This window comes from Simochromis diagramma, unplaced genomic scaffold (genome assembly GCF_900408965.1).
Source record: "Simochromis diagramma unplaced genomic scaffold, fSimDia1.1 OVJJ01000304.1, whole genome shotgun sequence".
Classification (NCBI taxonomy): Eukaryota; Metazoa; Chordata; class Actinopteri; order Cichliformes; family Cichlidae; genus Simochromis; species Simochromis diagramma.
In genome coordinates, this window is record NW_024387030.1 from 12,906,299 (window position 1) to 12,922,595 (window position 16,297).

Sequence of the window (16,297 nt, forward strand, 5' to 3'; positions counted from 1 at the left end):
AGCACTGATTCATACTAGGTTAAACAAACTGTGAAAGTCATAGATGAGGGGTGTGGCTGTTTAAATCTGATCTGACTTAAGATCTGTCTTTAAAAACTTAGTGTTCAGGTTTGTGTTTGTGAATCGCTGGCCTCACATTGAACAAAAGCCCGCCGGCGTGGAGTTTTCTGATCCACCTGTGTGGCAGCTGACATTGCTAATGCCTTGTTGACTTCAGGCACTGATTAACTTACTGTTTAACTGCTCAGCATGGCACAAAAACACACACACACACACACACACTTTCTTTCTCTCTCTCTCTCTCTCTCTCTCTCTCTCTCTCTCACACACACACACAATGGGGTGGGGTGGGGGGAAAGCCACACAAATACCCACATAATGCAGAGCCTGACAGACTTGTACTGGATACCAGACGCACATGTATAATGAGAGGGTTTGGCTTGAGGCTGGTACTGAGGTGACAGCCATGGTAATTTCCTGTGGCAGATTTCTGCCAGTGAACGGGGACGGGAAGGGAAACGCTTCATTAAAGCTTCAGTGCTGTTTCGAGATCTGTTGCCCAAACACATTCGGCTCAAAACAGAGATGCAAGCAGAAATATGGCTTAAAATATGGCGTGGAAACAAAGAGCGAAGAAGAAAATAGTGCGTGTCTGTTTATTTTCATCGTCGAGTTGATAGAAACACGTTGTTTTTTTTCTGTGAGTAGGAACACAAAGGTGTTTTGCTGCCACCTATTGGGCAGATTGTGTAAGTGTTTGAATTGTTTTTACCTTTATAATGAAAATAAATCAATCAATAAATAAGCCTATAGTACCCTACGCGTTGTCTGTTTATTTGAGGTATATGCTTTAGTGCCATTCCATACATAAAATCTACGCGTTTCAATACTCTGTACTCTCAACTTGTTTTCTTTTCTTGTGTCTTTTAAGTAAATATTTTCATTACTTTTCATGACTTTCTTCAGATTAACTCCATGACTGCTGCTGTAAAACCAGCCACACTGTGTGACAACGCGAGGTCGAGCTCTCCTGCAAAGCTGTCCGGCGGGTGTAAAGTTACGAGCCGGCAGGACACACCTCTAGAGGGAGTTCCCGGGGAGGTGGAAACAAGGAGCCGATCGTTCCTTCCTGCAGAAAGTCAGGAGCCCTCTCACTTGAGAGGGCGATTACCTCCGCCGGCAGCTGTGCGTCTTGGCAGCTGTAGCCGTGCCATCAGAGTGAAAATGCCCGGGATGGGCAACTCTTTACGCGCGGCTGCCCTCCTGGCTTTCGTGGTTCTTTCAGTTCTGGTGACGCTCCTGATCAGCAGCGTGCAGCAGTTTGGAGCAAGAATCTCGCACTTTTCCACCGCACCTTCTGGTGATGACGAGGAGTTAGCCTCGCTCCGCGAGGCGCTGATTCAGCAGCTCAACGAGAGGCGAAAAGAAATTATTCCGCTGCTTTCACCTGGTGTTGGTGATGATGATGAAAACGGACTGTTAGGAGAAAGTTTTTCCCAGCGTGACTCGACTTTGGATTACAGTCTGTGGAATGAGATCACAGTTGGCTCCGGGAAAGCGCATCTGGATGAAATGGGTTGTGATTCCCTGGCCGACATGCAGGCGGTGGAGATCCTCGGATCGGGATACACCAAGCTGGTTGTCAAAGTGAATCTAGCCGGGGAATCTGAGCCTGTGGCGCTGAAACTCGTCAACGAGCAGGGCATAGACATGGGGAAGTGCGTGGAGGACTTTAAAGATCCTCGGGGATGTCGCGAACTCGTTTCATTCAAGCTGAGGAAAGAAATGGTCCTTCTCCAAAGACTCCAGCATCCGAACGTCATTAAGGTAAAGTTTCCTCTCCCTCTGCTTTGAGGGTTTGTTTTTTTAATCAGTTTAAATTGTTAAGTTGCGAGTTCAAATGCTAAAACAGCGTTTAGTCTGCGTCTTTCTCAGTGTTTATTTAAGGGCCATGAAGTTTCAGAGGCTACTGTTGACTTCTGAGCGTTCCAGCTGGGGAAACTGGATAAAGTGAAGATTTTCCATAATCCTCGTAATACAGCTCACATTTTCCTTTGTTTCACACACACTGAGCTGCGTGAAAGGTTGCTGCAGGGCCTTCCCATCTAATTAAATTAAATTCGGTGACCCTCCTCTGACCTTTGGGTCCAGTTTAGCGAGAGCAGACAATGTGACTCTGTCCTCCTCTACTATCCATGGTTTCATCTGAAACCCCCTGGCGCTTATTCACTCAAACCATTACAGCCCAATTTAGAAGAAGTTTGAGCTAAACCCAGGGGTTTCTTTCTCGTGTCCTGCAGTCGTGTGACAGCCCAGTTGATTCATTTCAGAGATGTGCTGGATTCTCTTGGCTATAATGTAATTTTTCAAATTTTTATCACAAGTCATAACTGCTAGAGCGAGCTTGATGACACATTGTATGCAATCTTTGCTCAAAACCTTAAAGAGACTTTAACCTGTTGCTTTCTCTGAATTAAAATGTAAAAAACAAACAGTAGCATGATCTACCCTGCTTTTCTGTATTGTACTGTGGCTTAACCTAGTTATTTTCCACTCTGCAGCTGAAGGGTCACTGTGCTGGGGGCCCAGGAGGAAGAGAAGGCGAGGCCGAAAGAGTCACAGTCATTCTGGAGCAGGGGAACCCTCTCCAGATGATCCAGCTGCTCCAGAGCTCCTGGGAGGACAGATTCAGAGTAAGCACCACGGCGTGTTTTGTCATTTATCTCATACACTGCAGACGCACTGGGAAGTTAGAGGTATCTGTTTCACACTTACTGTGCACAGAGCATGTGCAGGCCATTGTTCAAGTCTGCAGAAAAGGTGAAGGTTGAAAAATGACAGAGGCCGATGTTGGAAACTCCTGGAGGTCGGGCATCTGTCCCTCGGTACATTTGATCAGGCCGAGGTTTTGAGTCGTGATGGGTTCTGGAGTTAATCCACTTATGGCTGGGAATGTCATTTCATCCCAGACACACACTCTTAGATGCACACATACAGCTTTAGCGCAACCCCCCTCCGATCACAGGTATGCTCCACAGTGGAAGCCAACAAAGGCTGAATTTACACTCCAGGGATTCAGATATGCTCGCCTTCGCGCATGGATGTGTTTGAAAAGGAGAGTGGTTGGAAAGGGGGGGGAATGCCTGAGCATGCATGTTTTGTTTTTGGACTGGCAAAAAGTACTTTGGCATTCTGCACGTATCATCTCAACAGTGGGCAACTTTTTGCTGCATCACCAAAATAGCGGTTCATAATAACCCTCCCCTTGAGCTGCTTGGCCACTTTCAGCTACATCGCATCTGTGCAAGCTTCAGTAATCCAGGGGTGTTTGGTTTCAGCCAGCCCCGTTTTTGCCATGCCCCCGATTCCACCAAGCGACGTCCAAGAGACTCGGAGCATTACCTAACACTGCAGCTATGTTTGTAGTGTGACAGAAGCATTTCATGCACTTTTAGCACATGGCTAATGCTTTAATTTTGCTTTTGGTAGCCTTACTTATTCCCTCTCTCTGTGTTTTTATTATAGGATTTAAAGAGTACTATAAAAACAGTGTCAGGAAATGGTTTGCAAATGTGGTTGGTGAGCCGTCTTTAAAGGGAAGGCTTTTGCATGGCTTCCAGTTTTAACCATTTTTAGCCATTTAATTAAACCTAATTAAATTGTCCAATGTTCTGAGTTTTTAGAGGATAAAACAAGTCAGTTTTTAACTTGAAAACAAGTCAAATAATAATATTTTTAACAGGTTTTTGTTGGCCAAATGACATTTTTCACTAACATGATAATTACTTATGATTATGATTTTTTTTTTTTTTTTTTTATATTATAAATTATGGTTGAAAAAAATAAAATGAGAGAGAGAGAGAATGGAAATAAATTTAAAGTCATTGTTAAAAAATACTTTTAGGTTCTGCAAAAAAAAAAATCTAGTATTTTTCTTTTATTGTAGAAAATGTAGTATTTTTGGATTTTGTTGGTATGACACAACAATCACTCTGAACACTGCAGCCTGGTTTTTCATCAGTTTCAGGCCAAACCATGTGCAACACGCCTAAAAATGATATATGAAAATCAAGAAAAAGCTTTGACGCCTGTAATTATATTTGTGTTTGATACATTTTTTAAAAACATTTCTTGACATTTGATCACAAATATTAACATTAAAGAAAAAATAAGCATATTCTCACGTCAGACAGCTGAGTACATACTTGATGAATGACTTCAACGGTTATCTGGTTATAAACCGTAACTGGCTTCAGTGACAATGCATTTAGCGCTTCAAGGCCAACGTGAAATATTCCTGAGCAATATTTCACCACTGTCACGAGTCCAGCTGATCAGACTTTGTCGTTTCTAATCTCCAGGTGTGTCTGGACCTGGTCCGGCTCCTCCACTTCCTCTCTCGGTCGCCTCTGGGCTCCGTGGCCCTGTTGGACTTCCAGCCTCGGCAGTTTGTCACAGTGTCCGGCTCGCTGAAGCTCACGGACCTGGATGATGCCAGCGCGGAGGAGACCACCTGTCACACAGACGCAGACTGCACTCTCCAGTTTCCACACAGAAACTTCACTCTGCCCTGCTCAGCTCGGGGTGTGTGTGAGGGGCTAAACGAGAAGAGGAACATTTACAACGCCTACAGGTAAAAAAAAAAAAAAAAGTGACAGTTTTACTGCGTGATAGATAGGAGGAGCACCGGCTACACGGATAACTGCATAAATATAGAACAAGCTGACACCTAAAGTGTTGACAGTGGAGACGTGCAGCTGGAAATTTGCAGTTTGATGGGGAAAGTGTAATGAATGCATTGTTAGTTTCAGTGGGGGGAAAAAAGAGCAATTTCCTTTTAAAAATGGTTCCGATTTTTTTGACAGCTTTACGATCTTTACGTGTGAGACGGAGCGAGACGGCTATGCGATAGGGCTTGCCCAACTTTCTCTCTGAATGAGTGTCTTTGCCCGACCTTAGGTATTTTTTCACCTACCTGCTGCCTCACCAGGCCCCGCCCAGCCTCACACACCTGGTAGACCGCATCATGAACGCCACAGGTGAGGATGAGAGTCGTCCCGACATGACGGGGGACGCTCGCTACTAAAGATCAGAAGGCAAATCTTTCCATTACGGCAGTCGTGTAATGACATGCCTCTGCCTAAGTGCTTCTTTTAATGAGCAAGACAAGATGCTTCATGACATGTAACGCAGTAATGAATACAAGTAGTTATTTGTTGAGATCACACAACTGGGAGTAGACAGCATAGTGTAAAAAAAAACAAACATCCATAATGCCTGACTTTATGCCTGTAGTCACTTAAATCTTTAACCAGATTGAATTCATTGTGCGTGCGTGTGTGTCCAGGGGAGCTGAAAGCTGACATCAATCAGACGCTGGAGGCCTTTGAACACATCCTCCACCTCTATAAGTCTGGCCTACACCTGGAGAACCTGCCTCCATCAATAATCAGAGGTAAGCGCTCGTGGAATGAAGGCTGCTTTATATAAAAGCACACTGGGCTCTCTTGTGGACCTGTTTCCTTTTTTTTTTTTTGTGAGCATGAAGAGAATGCTTGGCTTTTTTTAATCTACTTGTAGAGAAAAGCAGACAGTCTACACCTGTGTTTTCATTTTCTACTTAAGAAGGGAAAAAACTGAAAAAGAAGGGGCTGTTTTGACAGGTTTATTAGGCAGCTGGAATGAGGGGACGAGACCAACAAAGTGAGATTAATCTCGTATGTCTTTTGTTTAGAGAGTGCAGTTGGCGTTCATTTTTAAAAAGAAGTGTTTTTTTACTTCATTACATTTAAAATTCCTCGCTTTTTGCTGTGCAGAACGGCCACGTAAACAGTTTTTCAAAATCTTTGTCCTACTTGTTTCTGTGTTCGCCCAGCCTAAGCGCTGAACGTCCTTCACTTTTCTTCTCTCCAACTCGCTTCCACCACGCCCCCCCCCCTCCTGCCCCGCTCCGCTCAGCCGTATGAAATATTAATAACAGAATGACTGGCTGCGTTCCTGTGGTGAGATTTTCCGTCCCCCCAGATGCTGGACTGTTTATATAGCAGCACTTTGTGAATTTAATCACAGATTCAGGGTAAAGAGGCCCTGGTGCCGAGGCTGACACCGGGAGGGAATGTTTCAGCTTAACAAGGAGGTGCCAGGAGACAACTGCTGCTGCTGCTGCTGAGTGTGTGTGATAAGACTGTGGGGGGAAAAAATGCGTGTGTTTATTAATTCAGCATATTAGCTGAAGCAGAGGTATTTGTGGGTGGAGGAAAAGCCTGTGCTCAGCACCAGCTTGGCTTATCCGTTTCACATATTGGGGGAAATAAAGCTCGTGGCTCAATCATGTTGAGAATTCAACTCCATCCAGTAAATTACCAGCATCTGGTTAGCCTAATTTCCTATATTGGGGAAATGGCCAGCTTTATCGAAGCTTAAAAAATCTCCTTGTTTAAAGTCGGTCCTGATTGCTTGCACACTTCAGATTTTACACAGATTTAACAAAAAGGGAGATAAGTAGTAAGCGTATGAAGGGCTGGTGGGCATATTTTTCCATATTTCCCTTATTCCAGTTGCTAAGCTAAGGTGGTTAGCTGCATGCTCACTGCACTAACATGAAAAAGGTATTAAACTTCTCGTCCAGTTCTCACCAAATTAGTCATTTTTACAAACTGGAAACAAAGCTGCATTTTTGTCGCACACGTGTAACATGCCGCACTCTCCTCACATTATATACCAAGCACGCCCTCCCCGGTTTGAGGCAGGGGCAGTAGTTAAGCTGCAAAATTTCTACCATCACCCTCTCACATATGTCAGTGCCCCTAATGCTTCAACCCTGCTCCACCTCCCCAGCACACTCACCTGCACACTCCAAGGGGCGATATTTACTCATCGCTAACCAATTTTATATGGAACACGTTTTAGCTCAGAGCACAGAAACCAAACTCTGTTCGGCTGCTGTAATAAATCATTTCCAATGTGACTTATCTGACAGAACTGTCTTTTTAAATGATTAAACAGCCTGAGGGGGGGGAAAAACTGAGTAATTGTGGGATTGTATATTAAAAGCCACATGAATTAAAATGTTTTCCCTCAAAGGAAATTTAAAAAAGAGAGAGAAAACATAACTGCAGCCAAAGTCCCAACTTATCTTTATAAAAGAAGCCAAATGGCAACAGAGCTAAAGCTTGTGTAATAGTGTGTGTGTGAGAGAGAGAGAGAGGGAGGGAGGGAGACTCATCAGGTCCAGAGTCTTAATTTGAAATTGTTGACAGATGCAGATTCATAGGTAATGTGGATGTAAGCTGTCCGCAGCTGAGATCATCTCTGATGTGATGGAGGGAAACCTGATGAAGATTTACTGTAGTTTCCTAAAAACTGCTGCAACTATAAATCCAGCTGTGTACAGAACTGTAGAGACCGCATAGGCCGGGCCGTAAATTCACCTTTAAATGATATTCTATATATTAAAGGAAAACGAGGTCCTTTCTCCCATTCTTCATCTTAAACACTGAGACTTGTATGTCTTTGTCTCTTTAACAGCTGAGGTCTGCCACCCCAACAGGCCTCATTTTTTTTCTCCCCAGAGAAGGATCCTCCAAACACTCCTTCTCCTTGTTCCCTTTTCTCAGAGCCAGAAGGCAGATCCTCGTGTCTTTTTCCTCGTAACAATACTCCCCCACACACACCGCCTCCTGCCATTTAGGAAGGTTAACAGTTTGTAACAGTGAGCCTCCTCCGTACGGGCTCACAGACGAGGCTTTTGTCCATTTCTGGTGTGTGTGTAAGTGTGTGTGTGCAGGCATATGTGAGCATGCCTTCCTCTCATGGCTCCTGCTAATGTGTAGCAGATGATTTAAGGCCAGATCCACAAGACGTCTGACAGGAAGAATTATAATGATGGATGTACGGCAAATGTTTGGAAAGTGGACGATGAGGTCGATTGTCTGTGTGTGTGTGTGTGTGTGTGTGTGTGTGTGTGTGTGTGTGTGTGTGTGTGTGTGTGTGTGTGTGTGTGTGTGCAAAAAATCTCTGGTGTCAAATGAAACGTTTGACACATAATTAGAGACGATGACAGACGCAGAAGGTCCTGCTTTGGCGTTTCGAACAAAAACATTGCTGAAAACAATTTGTCGCCTAATAAGTTAGTTGAGTAACTCCAAAATAAGAAATCATTTTTCAAGCAAAAAGCATTTTGTGATTCCTGCTTGGCAGCTCTGTTCTTTGATCCCATGTTTAAAAAAGAAATAAAAAGAAATTAAGACATTGGCTTGTATTTTTTTAAAAGTATTTCCTAGTATTTTACCGACTAAATTATTGTTTTCATTTAAGAAAAATATTGCAAATTAATTAATAATTTAAAGTAATACTTTACCGCTGGCTAGTTTATTATAAATAATACATATTAATGTATGTCAGCACTTTGAGGTAATTCCAGACCATCGGCACATTTTAAATCCTGTTCTGCCAGCAGTAGATTTACATTTTCACACTAAACTAACTAAATTGGTTCTCAATGCTGAAAAGACAAAGCTAATGTTGTTTTCAAACACGAAGAGATTTCCTCAAACTGTCCCTTTGGTCTCCACTCTTGAGGGAAACCTCATAGAAGTGGTGCACACGTATAAATATCTTGGCTTTTTAATTGATGATTCTCTGACCTTTTAAATCTCACATAGACAATCTTGTGAAAAAACTCAAACAAAAATTGGGATTTTTCTTTCGAAACAAACTTTGCTTTTCTTTTGAGACAAAAAAGCGTCTTGTAAATGCCACATTTTTATCTGTTTTAGATTATGGTGATCTGCTGTACATGAATGCTTCCGCCCAGTGTCTTCATAAGATTGACTCAGTATATCGTGCCTCTTTACGGTTTATTACAAACTGTAGGGCCTTGACCCATTGTTGTGATTCGTATGCTCGAGTGGGATGGCCTTCGTTGTCCTCCAGGAGGTTTGATCACTGGTGCATCTTTATTTATAAGGCCCTGCTTGGACAAATGCCCACTTACATTTGCGATCTGCTCGCACGGAGGAGTACTGTTTCTTACAGCCTGCGTTCAAGCGATCTTTTTTTGCTCAATGTTCCATTTGTCAGAACTGAACTGGGAAAGAGGGCTTTTACTTATGCTGCCCCTTTCACATGGAACATGATGCAAAAGGACTGGAAGATAGCAGATCTTATTTCATTAAATGCTTTTAAGTCCAGATTGAGAGAGCCAGAGAAAAATGTTTTTAAAATGTAATTGTTACTTATAATATGTATGTAACTTTGTAATTTTAACATGTTGTCGCCTCTTGGCCAGGACTCCCTTGAAAAAGAGGTTTTTAATCTCAATGGGACTTTTCCTGGTTAAATAAAGGTAAAAAAAAACAAAAACATTTTTGTGTCATTTTTATCATAAGAATATCTGTTCTTTAAATATCTCCCAACCAAAACCAGAGTCTGTGTTTCTATGAGACGTAGTCTTACATTTAGGGATCCCTTATTTTATTTTCATTAGCATTCTTTTCTTTCAGTGCTCCAGCGTGTTTGTTTTCCCTCCAGGGATTACTAAACTTCCGTGTTTATGCCTGGAGAGCATTTCAGAATCTTTCAGCAGCCTCACGTACTGAAGTGGCGTCTCTTCTTCTGTGGTTAGATTACACTGTGATGCGAGGGATGGGCACTTCTGGGAACGTGGAGTACCGCTGCTGGCCATCCTACAGCCAGCAGGGCTGCGTGCTGTCAGTCCACAGTGCTCGAGAGGCAGCGTACATCTGTAACTCCCACTCTCAGTGCAACAGCTTCACTCTGACGGGGCAGAAGACTTGGACGGGTTAGTAAAGCCTCCTCTACTGGTTCTACTGGTACATAGTTCCCCATCTCCCATTATCAAGTAGACATGGAAAAGCACCAGTTGTATGACTTTCCACAAAACCACACCTGCCACATGACTAGAAGTGCTAAGCATACAATTGCTGCTCCTTTTAATCTTCCAGTGAAGCTTTTTTAAAGTTTAAATACACAGTTTAGATTTTCGAGTCAGGACATGTCACTTTCTTGATATTGCCGGTTTGTTTAACGTGGATCTGCTTTTCTGTCTCTCTCTTTGTTTTCTACTCTGTAGGCCGCCTCCTAGCCTCTTTCAGGAGTGGATTCAGTCACCTGGTGCCTGATGGGACGTCAGAAGTTTATGTAAAGAAGACAAAAGTTGTCGAAAAATCAAGCGCCTGACGTCCGAGCGAGTTTCTGTCGAAATGGGAGTTGCCAAGAGATGGCACACAGCGGGGCGATGGGAACTGATGCAAGACGTGGCACTCGAGAACCGCGTCCTCCTGTTTAACAAGTCGAACGCAGCACGGCTCTGTGGATCTGCAGGAGCAGCGTGGAGACCAGGCTGACGAGGAGGCGTTTGAAGCCAGCAACTGAATGTGATGTATTTATGGGGCTTCTTGCTCTGTGACTGTTTGATCTGCCTGCCAGCTCACTCCCCTCTGCCAGCTACTATTTAAAGGGATTTCCCTTCAGGTACAATTAAGCAGGGAGAGCCTCATGCCCTTGACATTTTTTTTTCTTTTTACCTTTCCTTTATTTGCCGTGTGAGTCAGCTTTCACTGTGAGGTCGGGTCCCTGTTGCTAGATTTTTTTTATTTATTTTTTTTAAACCAAAGAAGTAAGAAGTATAGTCGCTGAGCGTTTGAAGCCCGAGGACGAGAAAGGAAAACAAGCTCTTATACAAATACACTTTGATGTTAATGCGCAGAGGTTGTGGCTGTATTTTCGTGGTTCCCTGGCTTAGCTGCACCGCCGTATGAGACGGCAACAACCATGTAAGCGTTTACACATCAACAATGAGCAAAGATGATCAAAACCATTCCAGAGCAGTCTTTTTTGTTTGCTTTAGATACTTTTGTGCACTTGGTTATAGTGTTTCATTCCTAAATATTTATATGATTAAATGGACTGTAATTGTTCTTACATGTTTGTGCATTACAGCTTTCATGCACCTTGTGGGTGATACTTTTATTTTCAATGAAAAATTATTCATTTGGTTTTTTTTTTTTTGGTTTTTTTTAATACTTCCCTTGTTGTTACTGTGCAGTTTTTTAGTTTGTACAGATATATAAATATGTTTCTACTGTTTGTTTGTTTTTTAAGTTGTGTTCATTTGCATTTTTATTGTATTCAGTGTAACTGCAACTAACAGCCTGTTTACTTCTCATTAACACCTTCGTGTGTGTTTCAGTGGGGGGAGGGGGGCCTAGAATGTGTGTGCTGACCTGGTTTTCTGTGTGTTTTTTAAGCCCTTTATCTTCTCACATGCCCCCACATCCACTATCTGCAGCCCATCTGAATGGCTCAGAGGAAAGGAGCTCCACAGAGTTTGCATAATACCAGAAGAATGCATTCAAATGCCCCACCACGCTGAGCTCATTATGAGCCTTAATTAATACATGTAAATTGGCTTACTTGCCAGCCCTTTCTCATGGTGAGAGAGGGTGCATTACTGTAAGACAAAGGCAGACATCAGGACAATCAGAGCTCAGTTTGTGGTTAGCACACGAATGGGCTGCCATCTGTGCCTGCCAGAAGTAACCTGGCGAGGTTGAGATAAGGGCAGGTCTGCAGGGTGGAGGGATTTGTAAAGTCAGATTCAGAAACTACTGAGTTTATGCTAGGAGAGGGTTAAACAAATACCTGGTGTGATACGAACAGGAGATCTCTGCCACATGCCATCAACGGCTCTTCATCTATTATCTTCTGAGGTAAAACGCGAATGTTGATGCACACACACGGTTTAAGAAGCGATAAAAATCTGTTTAATTTCTCAAGAAGGCACGCCTACGTCACGCCGGAAAACGCCACTCAAACAAAAATGGAAGCAGCAAATTCCAGATAGCTCTGCGGTGAGTCTTTACCGTTCAGCCATACCAGTGCCACTGACTTGAAAGGGCATGTCCCTGTCTACAAATAATTGTCTTTGCCTTAGGTTGGCCCCTTGTTGTCTGGACAAAGCCGGCTGATTAGAGTCCAGATGATAAAGATAAGGAGTCTGACTCAGATTAGATAAGGCAAAACCAAAAGCCACGTTAACTAGAAGGACTGGTTTCCTGGTGGGAAAATTTTCCCAACACATAACATGACTTATAGTCAGAGAAGAGCAGAAGAAAAATGATCACAGTTTGATTTGTGTGCTGTTTTGTAAAAAGTTTTATTTATTCACACAAAAAAACATGGGAAATTTACACATAATCAAATAATTTAAAGCCAGCATTTTGGGCATAAATATATGGGGTAAAAATTAAACACAACAGCTTAGCTTAGCCTGGCAAATATGTCACAGTACAGAAAAGCTATATGCTATATGACACATAGCTTCCCTATACTACACAAGTCCTTTTCATGCCATTTTAAAACATGTCTTCCCCATTATTAATATTTACAGGCTATCCAAGTTTGTGTCCATTTTGTTCTTTGATGAGGTAAATTCTAACACTAATTACAAACTAGCATGCATTACACCAATCAAGCTAGCTAGTGCTAGCTATCAGCTAGATCCATACATAGTCACTTTGGGTGGTGTTGTATGGTTTCAAACACTATTTAAGAAGGTAGTTTGTTACTCCTTGTCATGAAATGGTGTGACGGGACATTCCCTTCTAGAAAAAAGAGCCATTTATACATCTGAGTATACATTTAATAGCAGTAGGGTAGCTTTTTCTAAGGTTTGTGCTAAGCTAACTGGCCTAGCTTTGAAGTGGCAGTTTCCTAGTCTTCATTCCAATATGCCTGTGGTATTCTCATTAATCGATTGGTGTCGTATAAATACACACACATGCAGGTCGGGACACACAAATCACATCTCAGGAATTTGGAGAGGCACCAACAACGAATTGCTGACTCTGTAAGCTCATCGCAGGATTTATCCTGAGATGAGGTCTTTACCTCGATAATGCAGTGAAACAATCCCTCAAGTGATAAGCTGTAATTTAGTGAAATGTACAGCTGTGGTTCATCCTTCTCCACGTCAGCTCAAAGAGGAAAACTTCTGGCGTCACATTGGGTTTGTCTTGGCAGTCTTTTTGACAGAGCTAATGGATGTTTTGGCCTCGCGCAAAGGTTGCACATGTTGTTTTATGCTTAAATGTTTTGAAAGACATTAAAAATGCAGAATGTTGATAGATTAATTAGGTTATTCAGTTGGATGCAGCGAAGGAACAACAATGAGTCTTTCTTTATGCTCAGGGTTTGCTGGAGAGCCTAGGGGGTGGGGGGGTTAGTGAACCCCCGAGTAGATCTTCACAGCATGTTCAGTGAGTCTAAAAATAATCGCTTTTCCCCTTAACTCTGTTTTTGGCGGAAACCAAGGACAGAGTTTTGAAGATTGAGGGTTTTTTTTTTCCCATAAGTTGTTTTTGTTTACAGATGTTTTCACTGCAGTGAAACATTTCAAACACAGCGTTCCCGTCCATGTGTTCCTGTGTGGCACACTGTTCCTCTGTTTTTTAAGGCGTGTAATTGACAAGTTGGTCTTTTTGAAAGGCTCGGGGAATGAGCGGGGGAGGAGAATGATTGTTTTTTTTACCCAGCTCCATACCCCTCCATTTTTGTTTTTTCAAGTTTCCAGTTTCACCGACTTGTTTCCGTCAGGTTTTATTCATGACCTCCATCTGGAAATAATATAACTTCATGAAAACACGCCATCAGCAATTTTTTTCGAGAACACTAGTGCGTGCATGTGCGTGCATATGTGCAGGGAAGGCGACATTAGGGCTTCTTCTGCTGGGTTCAGGCTCTACTGATGCGACGGTGTTAGTTCAGTGAAAAACACGTCTGTGACTAAGCTAAGAACCAAAGCCTCCATCATCCCCACTTAAAATCCTAGCGCGATGCATTTGTGGTCTGGCCAAAAGTCTTTGATTCAAATGCAAAGTTAGTCATCAAATGTCAGAAACCACAGCTGCTGGGAGAAATTACGTGTCAGGAAAGGTCTCTGGCGAAATGTTTGACCTTGGCTCAGACTAAAAATATGCATTAACTGAGTGAAAGCCTGCATAGTTCTGCAGGAAAGAAGATCTGGCTTGTGTTTGAGTTGCTCGCCGGAGCATATGCTTGCCCGTGACTGGGAAGATAGAGTGGACTCTCACTCGACTCCGGGCTCACAGAAACGCCTCTGTGTCTGTCTGCCATTTTGGCCGTGGTACACACAAGACTGGCCGGTCACACCTGAGAGCCTCTGAAGAGTAGCCAGACATTTAGTCGGCCTGTCCCGAGCACAGAGGCGTCTTAGTTTGCAGGCATATCTAACTGTCGAGCTAACTATTTGTCTGTCTGCCTGGAGCCGATATGATCTCTTTTAGAGCCATAATGGCTTTAGCAGGCCCTAAAGGAGAGAGAGCAAGTAGGTGTGTGTGAGGAGAGGTTTTCATTTCTGCCTGTCTGCATTGGAAGGGGGTGTGTGGCTGGATCATGTTTTAAAAGCCCCGAAGTTAACCCCAGTCAAAAGGTTTATGCCTACCACTAAAGCCACAGAGACATCTTGAAAGCTCTAATAGCTTCGTGTTGTATCCAGTGACATCTCCACAGACCTGCTGCACAGCTTTCAGGAGCGTAGCAGAAGTGCTGGATTTGTTTGTTTCACGATGGGTAGCTGACTTTAATCAGCGTCTGTCCATATTTATTTAAGGTCTCCGAATGTTTGCATCAGTGTGGTGCTATCACAAAACCCTGCTTCATTATGAGAACCCCACATGTTTCCCTGCCCTGCATTCCCTCCTGCTATATCACAGCAGCAGTCTGGGTCATTTTTCTTTTGAACTCCCCCACACCCCCACCCTCCTCTCTTCCTCACCAGTCCATCCATCATACAGAGTCTGTGGAGCCTCCTTCCACTCCACCCGTCCCCCTTTTCTGTTGCTGCCCCTGCTTTCTCTCTTTCTCTCTGTGTTTGAAACGCTCCTTCGGGCCACAACCTCCACAGCTTTGCTATTAATTTAGGCCTCCGCCGCTGTTGTTAAATTGTTCCACTTCATAGCCAACATAACTCCAACCCTGCATCAGTGTCCTCCTCCTCCTGCCAGTCTTCCACGGCAACCGTCTTCTACCAAGTCGCAGCCCACAACTGCTGCGAAGCATCTGGAGTTTCTGCCGTCTTTCAGCCTGGCTGGAACCTGAGGGCAGGGCTGCTCAGGATCAGGAACTGTGGTTTGTGTATATGTGTGTGTGTTTCTGACTACCACTGCTGTTCAAATCAAAGTGTCTGCCTTTTGTTACTTGCTCTGGAATCCCCTCCGTCACATGTCGGCTGTTTCTCGGCGGGGGGGCTGCTGCCCCCAGGCAGAGGAAGACTTCCTTCTCCTCAGTTAATCTTCCACCACAAATACACTGTGGACCCCCTCTGAGTCACAGGATTATAGACAAATTCAATTAATTAGCACATTCAGGACTTTTAATTTGTGTTCTGTTTTTCTTGTAAACTACAAACAAGGTTAGCCACTGACATGTCTCCATCTGAGATGCGAGGAATAGGGTTTAAAAGATGAAGATAAAATATTAAAAGTAGCACTCTTTCTATCTAACTGTTGTAGGATTAATTTTTTTGTGTTTTTGTTGCATAAATAAACATATATATAAGTGATGTCTTTCATTTAGCTTTGTATGTGTCTTGGATTCTTTAGGATGTGTCACAATGGTTCGGAGACAAAACCGGAAAGTAATTAAAATGCGTTTTTACAGAAATACGCTATGAAATGAATCAATTATAAATTAAAATTATGATGGGAAATAGAAGTGATTGTTCTCTGTGTTCAGCGCCGTGGAGAACAGGTTTTGTTTCCGAGCGCAGGTCGTTAAGAGAGCTGTGAATCCACAAGTCCCCAATTAGGGTTCTGCCCACACGGCCATAAAACAGTTAGTGGAATCATTTGGAGGCTGTTAGATTTAACACTATTAAGAGTTCATTAGTACCTGCACTCACAGCTACTGTAGCTATTGAAGCATCATTAACAGAGACACATTAAAGTAGGCTAGAGGGCCTTTTCGCTCAGGCCACCTTTATATCGACACCTGCGATAGTTCAAAAATGCCATTTATTTTGAGATACAGTCGCAGTTTATTTTACTCTAACGTGCTGTTTTTAAACATACACTTACAGTGTGGTGTATTATAACACACATACTAAAGGGTTAAATATCAGACGTCACAATTAATAAGCAGTTCAGCAAGTAAAAAATGTAATTGTTTAATTTTTTAAGTCTTAAATGAACATCAGCAAACGGTGAATCTTAGAACATGTGGTGTGTGAATGATGCACGAAAAATCATCTGCACAC

At 42.9% G+C, this 16,297-nt stretch overlaps 1 protein-coding gene across 1 annotated transcript; it reads left to right on the plus strand.

Annotated features, from left to right (window-relative positions):
• Window positions 1-1,126: 1,126 nt before the first annotated feature.
• On the plus strand, window positions 1,127-15,604 carry pkdccb (protein kinase domain containing, cytoplasmic b). The gene is made up of 7 exons (XM_040042444.1): window positions 1,127-1,827; window positions 2,562-2,693; window positions 4,362-4,633; window positions 4,960-5,039; window positions 5,348-5,455; window positions 9,626-9,802; window positions 10,094-15,604. The coding sequence occupies exons 1-7, from the start codon at window positions 1,225-1,227 to the stop codon at window positions 10,198-10,200; spliced, it is 1,479 nt and encodes a 492-aa protein (XP_039898378.1). The 5' UTR covers window positions 1,127-1,224; the 3' UTR covers window positions 10,201-15,604.
• Window positions 15,605-16,297: the final 693 nt, after the last annotated feature.

Bases quoted from the DNA above. Each gene is read 5' to 3' on its own strand.
- pkdccb (XM_040042444.1), top strand. From the start codon at position 1,225: ATGCCCGGGATGGGCAACTCTTTACGCGCGGCTGCCCTCCTGGCTTTC. The intron at 1,828-2,561 runs GTAAAGTTTCCT...TCCACTCTGCAG, and splicing joins AGCATCCGAACGTCATTAAG to CTGAAGGGTCACTGTGCTGG. The intron at 9,803-10,093 runs GTTAGTAAAGCC...TCTACTCTGTAG, and splicing joins GGGGCAGAAGACTTGGACGG to GCCGCCTCCTAGCCTCTTTC.